The 13,131-nt window shown below is 39.8% G+C and overlaps 1 protein-coding gene across 1 annotated transcript in view; it reads right to left on the reverse strand.

Moving 5' to 3' along the window:
* Positions 1-233: 233 nt before the first annotated feature.
* LOC149302830 (protection of telomeres protein 1-like) overlaps positions 234-13,131 on the reverse strand; it is a 74,891-nt gene continuing 61,993 nt past the window's right edge. The window contains exons 15-17 of the mRNA XM_089482006.1: positions 11,585-11,679; positions 5,221-5,326; positions 234-343 (exon numbers count right to left, since the gene is read on the reverse strand). Coding sequence (XP_089338132.1) covers positions 234-343; positions 5,221-5,326; positions 11,585-11,679 — 311 coding nt within the window. The remainder of the gene's footprint in view (positions 344-5,220; positions 5,327-11,584; positions 11,680-13,131) is intronic.

Raw genomic sequence — 13,131 nt, forward strand, 5'->3', positions numbered from 1 at the left:
TAGTGTTTTTTCTCTAACCATTTTCCATGCTAGGATTTTTGGGAGGATATAGTGCCAACTTTAGGACTTGCTCATAGAAATAACCATTAAAAAAACAAACATTTTTTGGTGTTGCTGAATGCCTCAATATCAAAGAATGGCAACAACTACATTTGAGTGAAGAAAGAGATAGTATATTGGTTTCTACGTTAACGTACCATAATTTTATTTACACACATGACAAATCAACAATTTCAAATCCTTTTGGTGACTATAGTGTCAAATATCTCATAGCACACTTGCTGCTTGCCTTCATTTGTTGCATTGTAGGATCTGATACAACATTCCAACCAAGGATATTCACCTGAAAAAACCAACACTGATTGTTAAAACAATTAGTCTAGGATTACATGTTAATATATACACAATTATTTACATTTTAGGTTTAAAGTGCATAAACTACTCCCACATTGTCTTTGCACCAGAGGATGCCAGTGATTTGATGGAAAAAACTATACTACTAAAATTCAAGGTACACTTTAGTTTTCCATACAGACCAAGCAATGAAAATAATAATGTCTTCATTCTCAAATTTCAACAAAATTAAGGAACTTACTTTAAGTAGAAGCTGCAAGCTCTATAGCTTGTCTGTACACATCTCAAGCAAGCGTAGACGCTAAAGGCAGGGAAGAGGCAAATGTATTGGGGATCCTCCATGGTTTGTACAGGGAATCATATGCATGCAAGTGTATATGACGGCTAGAGTGTCTACTTAAATAAAAATGTTCTGTTAAACCTACTCTGGAAAGCATAACACTTTTAAACTAAATACTCCACTAGAAACATCAAATGGCAGCCCTCATTTGGAGTTGCCAGATAAACTAAGAGAAAATTAACAGTTTGTGTTGTTTTCAGGTGATTAAATCAGTAATAAAATTACAGACCTGGTAAGGTTTTATCCTTACCATGTTTTGTCTTAGTGGAATGGCAATCTTTACTTTGGATAATATAGCATTTAGAATTATTTTTAATAACTTGGCACAACAGCTGAATCTTTTCATAAACTGATGAGTATTTAATCATGTTTCGCAATTAAAGAAAAAGTTGGAAAGCTGCCATGGAGCATTTGCACTATTTAGTCTACCCGTTACAAAGTAAACACACAATTCAAGCTATGGAGTTCTTAGTTGATTTATACTACCTTAGAATAATGGCAAATTAACTACTGGTGCACTAAATTGCAATGCACCTGCACTGACGATTCACGTTTTAGCAACTTAATGCAAGTTAATTACATTGAAATATATTTCTACTTACATTCAATAAAAATTAACACACATTACATTGATACATATATCATAATACAGGGCTTGACAAATTTGTTGTAAATCTAGGCGCCAGCTAAAAAAGTTAGGAGCCAGGATTTTTTTTAAAACTAACAGTTGGTCAGGAGTGATCTGATCATCATCAGCCCACTTACTAAACTCAGCATTTGACCTGGAAGCACCCTGGACTTTCAGGTCAGTGCTGTTTTTTTTTTTTATTATTATTTTTTGGATAATTTTTTTGACTGATATTTAGTCCCCACAAGCAATGCCATGAATGTGTCATACACAATTGTGGCATTGAAGGGGTTAACGCTGCACTGTCGCTCTCATGTGGAGACCGAAGAACCCTCTCCCCCTGTCCCTGAAGTTGCCTCTGGGCTTGTGGGGGCTCGTTTTTGCAGAGCAGAGCCCCGTACAAAACGGGAATTAACCCCTAAAATGACGCGATTGTGGCATTGAAGGGGTTAACGCTGCACTGTCGCTTTCATGGAGCAATCAGGCAGCAGGGGGGTGTTGTGTCAAGTCCCCACACTTGTGTGGGGACCCAATCAACACTCAACCCCCTTCCCTGAAGCTGCCTGTGGCAGCTGAAAACGCGATTGCAGGTTTTCCTGCAATCGCGGTTTCAGCCTACAGAATCACTCCGTGGGAATGATCGCAGGCTCGGAGAGGCTGTGCTGTCTGCCCAGACTCCTGGGCAGACAGCAGCAGCGCCCCCGCGATCATTTTTTAGGGATTTAACAGGCTGACAAACACCTAGGCGCCAGGGCAAAATGCTCAGTCGCCATGGCGCGTGGGATTTGTCGAGCCCTGTCATAATGCACACACAAATAAGTGTATTTAATGTTTTTCTTATTATGCTATATTGGAGTGTATACTTACACATTTCTGCAACATATACCTTATCTGTTCGATTATAAGACGACCCCCCAAAATCTGAATATTAATTTAGGAAAAAAAGAAAAAGCCTGAATATAAGACAACCTTATAGGAAAAAAGTTTTAGTAGTAAATATTAATTAATGTAAACTATTTTTTCATATTTAATAAAAGCTATGTTTGCCAACCTGCCCCCCAGATATGTCTTATACCCCCATATATTCCACTCTGCCTCCCTGATATGCCTTGTACCCTGCTATATCCCACTCTGCCTCCAGACATGCCTTATACCCTCAATATGCCACTGTGCCCCATGATATGCCTTTTAACCCTCTATATGCCACTGTGCCCCATGATATGCCTTTTAACCCCCTATGTACCATTCTGCCCCATGATATGGCTTCTAATCCCCTATGTGCCACTCTGCCTCCAGAAATGCCTTGTAGTGGCATATAGGGGGTTAAAATGCATATAATGGGGCAGAGTGGCATATAGGGGGGGGGTATAAGGCATTTCAGGAGGCAGAGTGGGATATGGAGGGTTAAAAGGCATTCTGGAGGTAGAGTGGCATTAAGCATGTTAAAAGGCATATCATGGGGCACTCTGCCTACAGAAATGCCTTATGCCCCCCATTTAACACCCCCCCAACTTACCAGTGCTTCTGACTCCCTGGTGTCTAGTTGGGACAGCGGGTGGACGTCTCTGCGATTCGCACAGGCAACTTCCGCTGCAGCTTCTATGATCCAGAAGGTCATGTGACACTGGTCCTCTATCACAGAAGCACCGGCGAAAGTGCCGGTAGCAGCTGGAGTTGTCTATACGCATCGTGCAGACCTTCCCCGACTGCCAGAAAGAAGAATTCCCCGCAGCAGCGGAGGTTACCAGACAGGAGGATCCGGGTCCCCTGCAGCGCTGCGGGGGATCTGGATCTTAGTCTCATAGTCAGACCTCTGATTATAAGACGACCTCGATTATAAGTCGAGGGGTATTTTTCAGAGCATTTGCTCTGAAAAAACCTTGTCTTATAATCAAGCAAATACGGTAGATTATAATGTTGGCAATTTGGACCCACATTTAACCAACCAACCAAATATTCCTCCTTTTTTACAGTCGTTATACATATTTAACATGGACTGCCACAAAGGAAAACATGCACATATTGATAAATACCGTATTCTTACTGCAGATGACTGGTAAAAATAAAAAGACCCAACTAAAAAAGAAACCTGTTGAATTCTTGCCCTTTAACTAACCAGAGCTACAGAGGAAGCCACTAGAACACAAATATCTATTAAGAACATTTTGCTTAACCAAGCTCATTTTGTTTTGCAGAAAATAAGGTTCTAATTAGATTTGCAAAGAGATGAATGGTTCAATGCAAATCTGATGCCTGATTATACCCTACATCATAATACAGTTCATAAAATATTATTATGATTGGTATTGATATTCAATATTCTAAGAGAGAACCAGCGGGAGAGGTTGGGGACATAAGCCAAGTTAATACTGGGAGGGTAAAGCTGAAATCTTACTTGCTACTGTTATGGCTGTTTCCAAAACATATACCAGTGTCTTATGAGTACTGCTAGCCCCATGCAAACAATGGTAATTTGGGGGCTCCCAACATACCTCATTACGACTGGGGCATAAAACTATTTCACAAACACCCTGGTAGCTTCTGAATCTATTTCATCATATGTGAACATACCACATATTTGGGGTAATTCTAGTTTGTTGCATTTTGCTTCATAGAACACAGGCAATTGCAATCTTCCACTGATGATGACAGTTGTTTTCCCTCTCTCTCATTTAGAGTAGTCATGAAAATTAAAAATATATACTATAAAATTACATTTAGAAATAATGTTTTTAAAAACCCAACTTGTCCCACCTCCAATGATTACCACTTGGGACAAGTAGGGTGTTTTAAACCATTTTTATAAAATGTATTATTATTAAAAATGTAAGATCATTTATAAAAAAACTCACAAAAAATAATCCTATATCATATTCATTTAATTTTTAGTTTTATATTTTTCAAAGTGTTTTTAAACACCCACTTAACCCAAAACCTAATTCTATATAACTCCCCACCACAATAACTACTCTATTTAAACAAAAAATCAAATCAAATAAAAAAATGTAATTATCTCCCTAGGGTAGTGATAAAAAATAAGGCTTAGGACCCAGGGGAACACTTTTACTTACTGTTCTCTGTCTCTCTCTAGCTCATGACTACAGTGAGAAGGAGAGAGAGGCAGAAATAAAGGCAGTGCTTTCAATCCAGTCAGATTGCATTTGTCATCTGATTGGATCTGTGCATCTGATTAGCTCTATAAGCAAATATGTGCATGGAATTGTGGATGGATCTGCTGTAGACAGCTCGGGTTGTGGAGTTATCAGTAGTAGAGTTGGCCCCTGTGATCTCAAAGAGGTGGGAGCAATTTGAAATATTGATGTACCAGGTACCTGTTTGCCCCAGACCTGCCCCTATGTAGAGATTCCTTCCCTGAAATAATTTGCGTTATCTATGTGAATGCACTTTGATCCCTCTGCTAACAAACTATTTCTCCTCGTCCCTTTTTAGCCATATCTCATCTGGTTAGTGGGGAGAATTCCTTTTCTATTGTGCTTTTACACAATAGGAAACAACGCACATGCCACTTGCTGCACTATTGCAGTGTGCAACCGTGTGTTTCAAGCTTGCAGCTGCACACTAACGGTACTGAAACTGCCACATGAGCAGCAAAAAAAGGTAAGTGGTCATTCTGAGCCTCTCAACAAATAATGTCTCTACTAATAACTTGGGTCTGGGTAATTTAATTCTGGAACACAAAAACCTTACCTAACATCTGTACAAATATGAGCCAGTTTTAGTCACTTGGGTGATACCTTTTTATTTAAATATTCACGTGTCATATAAATACTTTTTAGGAGGTTTTGTTTAATTTAAGTTGCAACGTGTTATGTATTATACTAAATGTCTGTTGTGTTTCTGTTCCTCAAAGACCGACACAATGACAATACAAACTTACTGTGTTGTTTTCTTGGAGGGCACAATGCATTCATAATGCTCTGAAGCTGTTCTTGAAGTTTGTCATCCACAAATATCTCTGAAGCAGGAATTTGAAAAAATTGTTCCTAAATTTGGGAAGAGCAAATAATACACAAGATAAACCTTAAAGGTGTATATATAACGAGTATCAAAAATTGGTTACATTCCATTATCAACTAGCTGTACACAGTTATGCTGTGTAACTTCGCTACATTGTGAAACCTTCGTAAGGGGTAACGTGCAGGTACCCAACAAGCCCACTCCCAGTTGGGTGACCCATGAATCACAACTGAGATACAATTGACTGGTTTATTTTCCTAGTGAATAGTCCAAGTATTAAGAAACAGCATACTCAATGGGGGTGATCTTTCATGGATTCACAAACTTAAACATCCATCAAAGTAAAGGGTGTATTTCTGCTTTCGACTGGTTATAGCAAGAAACAGGTAACCAACACATGCAGCAATTTACTACACCTGTTAAATTTATGTGCATTAAGGTGTTTTAACACAATGCCAAGGAGGAATGACATCAACACTGATCTTAGAGAAGTAATTGTTGCTACCCATCAATCTGGGAAGCGTTAAAACGCAATTTCCAAACAATTTAAAGTCCATCACTCTACAGTGATAAAAATTATTCAAAACAGTTGCCAATCTTCCCAGGAGAGAGTGTCTCTGCAAATTCACACCAAGGTCAGATCGTGCAATGCTCTGAGAAATTGAAAAAACCCAAGAGTTACATTTTAGACACGTTAGATGAGTTTGGTGTGGAAGAACGTGACTAACCCACACAGAGCCCTGATCTCAACCCCATCCAAGACCTTTAGAATGAACCGGAATGGAGATTGCGAGCCAGGCCTTCTTTGTCCTACATCAGTGCATGACCTCACAAATGATCTATTGGATGAATTAATGTCTATGTATTTAGAATGCAATGTCATAAAAGTCCCTGTTGGTGTAACGGTCTGGTGTTCTAATGCTTTTGTCCATATATAGTGTGACAATTATAGCAATTAAAGCAAGCAATATATTAAAGTACCAATAACATAATATTAAAGTAACAAAGATCAATAGCAGTCAAGATTTCATCATGTTGGTAACAACTGATATGCCTGGCACGACATGACTTTAAAAGAGTGTAACGTTGCAGCGGGTGCAACATAGAGGCATTACAGCAACACCGAGATGTCGTCTTTAAAAATAAATAAATAATAAATGGTAACATGTAAAAATAATTCCCCAGTGATGTCACCAACAGGGGAATCATCCAGTTCCAACAAAATGTACAAAAGAAATTTCATTTTTGTGAACAAATCCTAAAATTTTTAAAAATGTACGCATGCAAAGAGTTAAAATACTGGCATTTTAAATGCCCATGGGGTGTCAAGTTATTAAAAATGTATGATTTCATGGGGTAAATCAAATTGGCAGAGTTCAATGCTGTCCCAAAAAAAAGGACATGGGCATAGACCTACTAGATGTCAAAATTCAAAAAAATGCACACCTCGCAAAGCTCCCAAATAACCTGACAAACTCATGCATGGGTGATACTCAGGAGCTTAACACATATTGGGGGGTTGTTTGACACTGACAGATACCAAAAGCAATACATTCATAAGTGAAGTAAAATGTGTGTGTGCGGGGAAAAAAAAAAAAGAATACTACCGCAAAAAAGAATACTACCGCAAACTTTGACAAAGGCTGGTGGTAGAACTAGTGCATGGGAAAAGTTAAAATACTAGCATTTGAAATCCCCTGGGGTGTCTAGTTTTCAAAAATATATGGTTTGATTGAGTAAATTGAACTCACTTCAAAAATAGGACGTGGGGCAGTATGACCTTATTTAGGCGTTGAAATAGGAATATGCTACTTGTACAGCCATTGTCACGAAGGGGGTAATAGCGTGGGACCAGGTGAAAATGAGGAAGTGTCAAAACTTCAAAAGATCCAAGGTATGGTAAAACAAAGACCATAAAGCAGGAGTATACTGTCGCTAAGCAACCAAACTACAGAAAACAAAAGGACTAAGAACACTGGTGTACTGTTGTTAGGCAACCAAATGTCTAAAGCAGCAAGTGAATAGAAAAGTGGCAAAAAAGGTAAAATAGGTTAAAAGATGCTGAATCAAACTCCACAAAAAAAATTTCCTAGTGTATAGGTGAGAAAAATGGGTAGCAGGGATCATGTTGCTACATGCCACACATCCTAAACAATAGAAAATAACAGTAAAAATTGAGAAAAACGACAAAAAGACACTTAGTACAGTAGTTGGTGGATGGTAGCTGTAGATTTATGCTAAAGGGTGTAGCCTAATGTGCCATGTAATTCAAAAACGTGCCATGTAATTCAAAAATTGATGCTATTGAAATCACACTGCATAGTTAGACATACTAATGGAAGAGAAGAGATGGAAGAGAATTAAATGTGTACCAATGTGATCCATCGAAGATGAAGATATTGACACTCAAATCTGAAATAACTTAAAGATAAAGTAACTTGAAAAATATCCAACACAAAATGAATGATTGGACCATTACAGGTGGGATAATTAGAAAGTATATCTTTTAAAGTTTATGCTAGTAAGTCTCCCACAAAAAAGGGGGTGGGTCGCAAATACAAGCAGGTCATGTCATGACAGATTCTTTGAAAACTGATCCAATCAGATCCTAAGCAGTTCAAGTAATTTGCCTTTAGGGAACATATTGGGATGTCCTGATGGAGAATGTACATTTCACAGAATCTCGTATGTAATAATGGACATCTAGGATGTTTCTGATAGAGATACTGGAAGGTGTTATTGGTAATATGAACATGCTCAACAGCTTTAGATAGTTTGTGATGTATATACTAATAAGAAGCAGCTGGATCTGTAAGTAACAAAGTAACGCAGATTTGAGAGTTGCTGACTTATGATGGTAATATTTGTAATTCAACAAAACAATGCTCCCCCTACCTTTGTCAGCAAGGCGGATAACAGGTATAGGGCCAGATGAAAGTCGAATAATGGCTTTCCTCTCATCAGGTTGAAATATTAGACACCTGATAAGGTCTTACTTTTTGATAAGACTTTTTAGACTCACCTGCAAGAAAACAATTTAATTGTTTGATATGAATGAGGGGATCCAAATTAGCTTTTTTTAAGTCAAAATTTGGGCACACCAGATTTCTATTTAAAAAAATAAATAATTGTGAGGTGCATCCTTCAGTTGAATCTGTAAATTGAATCTCCCAATCAAAATCATTACATTTAACAGATGGAGCAAAGGATAATCCCCTGCTTAAATTTGACTGCTTACAAATTGTGTTGGGATTCAATCTAGGTGGCTTGCCTAGTAGCCCAGTGTAGTTTCCCTTTCCGGGATATTGTTTTGGAAACTATAAATGTCAGGGTACTTCCAGTGCTAGTAATTTAACTCTTTTCATGCACTAATTCTATCACCAGCCTTTTCCAAACTTCGTGGCAGTAACTGTTTTGCGTCCCCCCCAACACACATTGTACTTTAGGTATGAAATTACAGCTCCTTGTATGTGTCACTGCAAAACAACACCCCAATATGTGTTCAGCAACATCTTCCGAGTACAGTGATACCAGCCATGCACGGGTTTGTCAGGTTTGCCACGCGCGTTTGTTGTCGTTAAGGCGATGCATTTCCGTGACGTCCCTGGCACGTCAATTGTCATCAAGGGGTTAAAACACAAGTGATAAACAAAACCATGTACCTATCATATACACAGCATGAATGGGCCAACAAGAAAAAAATCATAGTACTAGAGAAATTATCTTTGGGTGCCACCTGGTATAAGTGAGTATACAAATTAAATTGCCCTGTCATTTGTGCAGTAACATTAGGTTACCTAAAATTAATAGAAACAGAGAAAGCGGCGTCAGATAAGAACCATTCGGCCCATCCTGTCTGCCCAACCTCTGAATACTTCCCTTAGTCCCTGGCCTTATCTTATATCTAGCTTAGTTTTATGCCATGCTTGCTGAAACAAACTCACTGTATTAACATCTACCACTTCGGCTGAAAGGCTATTCCATGCATCCGCTACCTTTTCAGTAAAGTCATATTTCCTGATGTTACTTTGAAACCTTTTCTTCTCTAGCTTAAGACAGGGCTTGACAAATTTGTTGTGAATCTAGGCGCCAGGTAAAAAAGTTAGGAGCAAGGATTTTTTTAAACTAACAGTTGGTCAGGAGTGATCTGATCATCATCAGCCCACTTACTAAAATCACAGCGTTTGACCTGGAAGTCCCTGGACTTTCAGGTCAGTGCTGTTTTGTTTTTTTTTGTTTTGTTTTTAACTCTTTCGATGCTGATGTTCCATTGGAGCACAGCATTGACTGATATTTAGTCCCCACAAGCTTGTGGGGACAAATGTTAACCCCTGCAATGCCACGAATGTGTCATACACAATTGTAGCATTGAAGGGGTTAATGCTGCACTGTCGCTCTCATGGAGCGATCAGGCAGCAGGGGGTTGTTGGGGCTGGTCTCCACACTCATGGGGAGACCAAAGAACCCTCTCCCCTGTCCCTGAAGCTGCCTCTGGCAGCTGGGAAGCAATTGCTGGTCTATAGACCAGCCACTGCAGTGGGGAGTCTCTTTGATGACGACTGTAGGCTTCCATGCCTACAGGAATCATCAAAGGGCTTGTGGGGGCTCGTTTTTGCTGTTGCTGGTCTGCCTGGGCTTCCAGGCAGACCACCAGCAGCAGAGTCCCGTACAAAACGGGAATTAACCCCTAAATGCCGCGATCGCGGCATTGAAGGGGTTAACGCTGCACTGTCGCTCTCATGGAGCGATCAGGCAGCAGGGGGGTGTTGGGTCAGGTCCCCACACTTGTGTGGGGGCCCAATCAACACACAACCCCCTTCCCTGAAGCTGCCTGTGGCAGCTGAAAACACGATTGCTGGTTTTCCAGCAACCGTGTTTCCAGCCTACAGGATCACTCCGTGGGAGTGATCTCAGGCTCGGGGGCGGGCTCTGTGTGGCTGTGCTGTCTGCCCAGACTCCTGGGCAGACAGCAGCAGCGCCCCTGTGTGGTGACTCAGCCTCTTACATCCACAATTTTTTCTGGATCTAAGAGGCTGACAAAACCTAGGCGCCAGGACAAAATTCTCTGTCGCCATGGCGCCTGGGATTTGTCGAGCCCTGGCTTAAGACTATGTCCTCTTGTTGTGGTAGTGTTTGTCCTTTTAAAAAACTATCTTCCTTTATCATGTTGACTCCCCTTAAGTATTTACATGTTTCTATCATATCCCCCCCATCACGTCTTTCTTCCAGGCTATATATGTTAAGATGGTAAATTTTATCCTGTAATCCATGAACCATTTTAGTAGCCCTTCTCTGAACTTTCGCCATTATATCTATATCCTTCTGGAGATACAGTCTCCGGTACTGTACCACAATAGGGAGGTCTTACCAGTGCTCTGTACAACGGCATAAGCACTTCCCTCTTTCTACTGCTAATACCTCTCGCTATACAACCAAGCATTCTGCTGGCATTACCTGCTGCTCTACGGCATTGTCTACCTACCTTTAAATCCTCATACATTGAGGTTAGGACAGTATCAAATATTCTATACTCTGCCCTAGGTGCATTACTTTGCATTTATCCACATTAAATGCCAGTTGCCAAAGCTCTGACTATTTTTCCAGTTTGCCTAAAACACTTGCCATTTGGCTTATCCCTCCAGGAACATCAACTCTGTTGCATTTATATCTATTTTTATCTAAAAAACGTTTTATCTCCCTTTTTTTACTGACTGAGCTATTTTCTCTTCTGTGTGTGATTCGGCTTTGTCTCTTTCTGCCTAATCTTATAGTGTTGTCTATCTTCTGCACTTTGGGTTCTTTTGTATTTACTACATGCTAACACATTTGATGATCACCAGACCCAAACTTTCACCTACAGTAATATCTGTTAACTAATCTCCATTTGTGAACATTAAATGTGAAATGGCCTCCTTACGAGTTGGTTCATAAACTACTTGTTTTAAAGATAATCCCAGTAGTGAGTTTAGAATATCTGCACTCTGGGCACAACCGGCTACTTTGGTTTTCAAGTTCACATTAAGAAGATTAATGACACCCATGATTATAATTGTCATTTTAACTATTTCCTCAATTTGTAGATTATCTAGCTCTTCTACTTGTCCAAGGGGTCTATAAATTACACCTACACGAGTTACTAAATTAAACAGTGATTTAAATTTTTTACTATTCGTTCATTTGTCTTTTTGTTGCTAGCTGCGCCCACTTACATTACACACACCTAGTATAAATTGCAGATCTTATTGTCCTGTTACCACCTACAACATTTGTATGGGGTTACTCACTGAGTAATTCCAGAGGTAGGCATTCAGGAATCCAGTTTCATCCTCTAGTTTAAAACACATAACAAATGTGTGTTTTAGTGGCTCAACACCCAATGCTGTATAAAGAAAGAAAAAAAAAAGTTATATATATATATATATATATATATATATATTTATACTCTTCTGACATACATGATCATCTAAAAGCATTTTATTTTTAGCTACATTTAGAGGTGTTTCTAGGTCTCCAAAAGATCCGGGTCTGGAGCCCACAACACTTTGACAGGAGTGGAGTCTGCTTTGTGAGTGGTCGCTATAAAATTACAGCTCCTCTATAGAGCCCCCAAGGGTATATTAATGTAATCCGATTATGTAATATGTTTTTAATCCAGGAACACTGACAGAGCAGATACCTAGACTTTTAACGTGGCAGAAATTCCTGTCGGAGCAAGACAAAAAAACCTCATGTAGTACAGTCGTGGTCAAAAGTTCATATTTGCAGTGTTGACCCTTCTTTTTTTAGACCTTTGCAATCCGCCCTGGCATGCTATCAATTAACTTTTGGGCCACATAGTGACTGATGGCAGCCCATTCTTGCATAATCAATGCTTAGAGTTTGTCAGAATTTGCAGCTTTTTGTTTGTCCATCCGCCACTTGAGGATTGACCACAAGTTCTTAATGGGATTAAAGGTCTGGGGAGTTTCCTGGCCATGGACCCAACATTTTATTTTGTTCCCCGAGTTTAGTTATCACTTTTGCCTTATGGCAAGGTGCTCTATCATGCTGGAAAAGGCATTGTTTGTCACCCAAATGTTCTTGGATGGTGGAAGAAGTTGATCTTGAAGGATGTGTTGGTACCGTTCTTTATTCATGGCTGTGTTTTTAGGCAAAACTGTGAGTGAGCCCACTCCCTTGGTTGAGAAGCAATCCCACAAATGCTTTACTGTTGGCATGACAAAGGACTGATGGTGGTGCTTCTCTAGATAAGCTTTTTTCCAGATGCCCCAAACAATCAGAAAGGGGATTCATCAGAGAAAATGACTTTACTCCAGTCCTCAGCAGTCCAATCCCTGTACCTTTTGCAGAATATCAGTCTGTCCCTGATGTTTTTCCCAGAGAGGTGGCTTCTTTGCTGCCCTTCTTGATATCAGGCCATCCTCCAAAACCTTCGCCTCACTGTGGTTGCAGATGCACTTACACCTGACATTCCTGAGCAAGCTCTGCACTGGTGGCGCCCCGATCCTGCAGCTGAATCTTTAGGAGACTGTCTTGGCTCTTGCTGGACTTTCTTGGGTGTCCTGATGCATTTTTTTTTTACAACAATTGAACCTCTCTACTTGAGGCACTTGATGATCCAATAAATAGTTGATTTAGGTGCAATCTTACTAGCAGAAAATCCTTGTCTGGGAAGCCCTTTTTGTGCAAAGCAACGATGACAACACCTTGCATGTAACCACGGTTAACAGAGGAAGAACAATGATTTCAAGCACCACTCTCTCCTTTCAAAGCTTCAGTCTGTTATTCTAAGTCAATCAGCATTACAGAGTAATCTCCAGCCTTGTCCACG

The sequence above is a fragment of the Sceloporus occidentalis genome, unplaced genomic scaffold (assembly GCF_023333645.1).
Source record: "Sceloporus occidentalis isolate IW3139 unplaced genomic scaffold, rSceOcc1.0.p SCAF_17, whole genome shotgun sequence".
Taxonomy (NCBI): domain Eukaryota; kingdom Metazoa; phylum Chordata; class Lepidosauria; order Squamata; family Phrynosomatidae; genus Sceloporus; species Sceloporus occidentalis.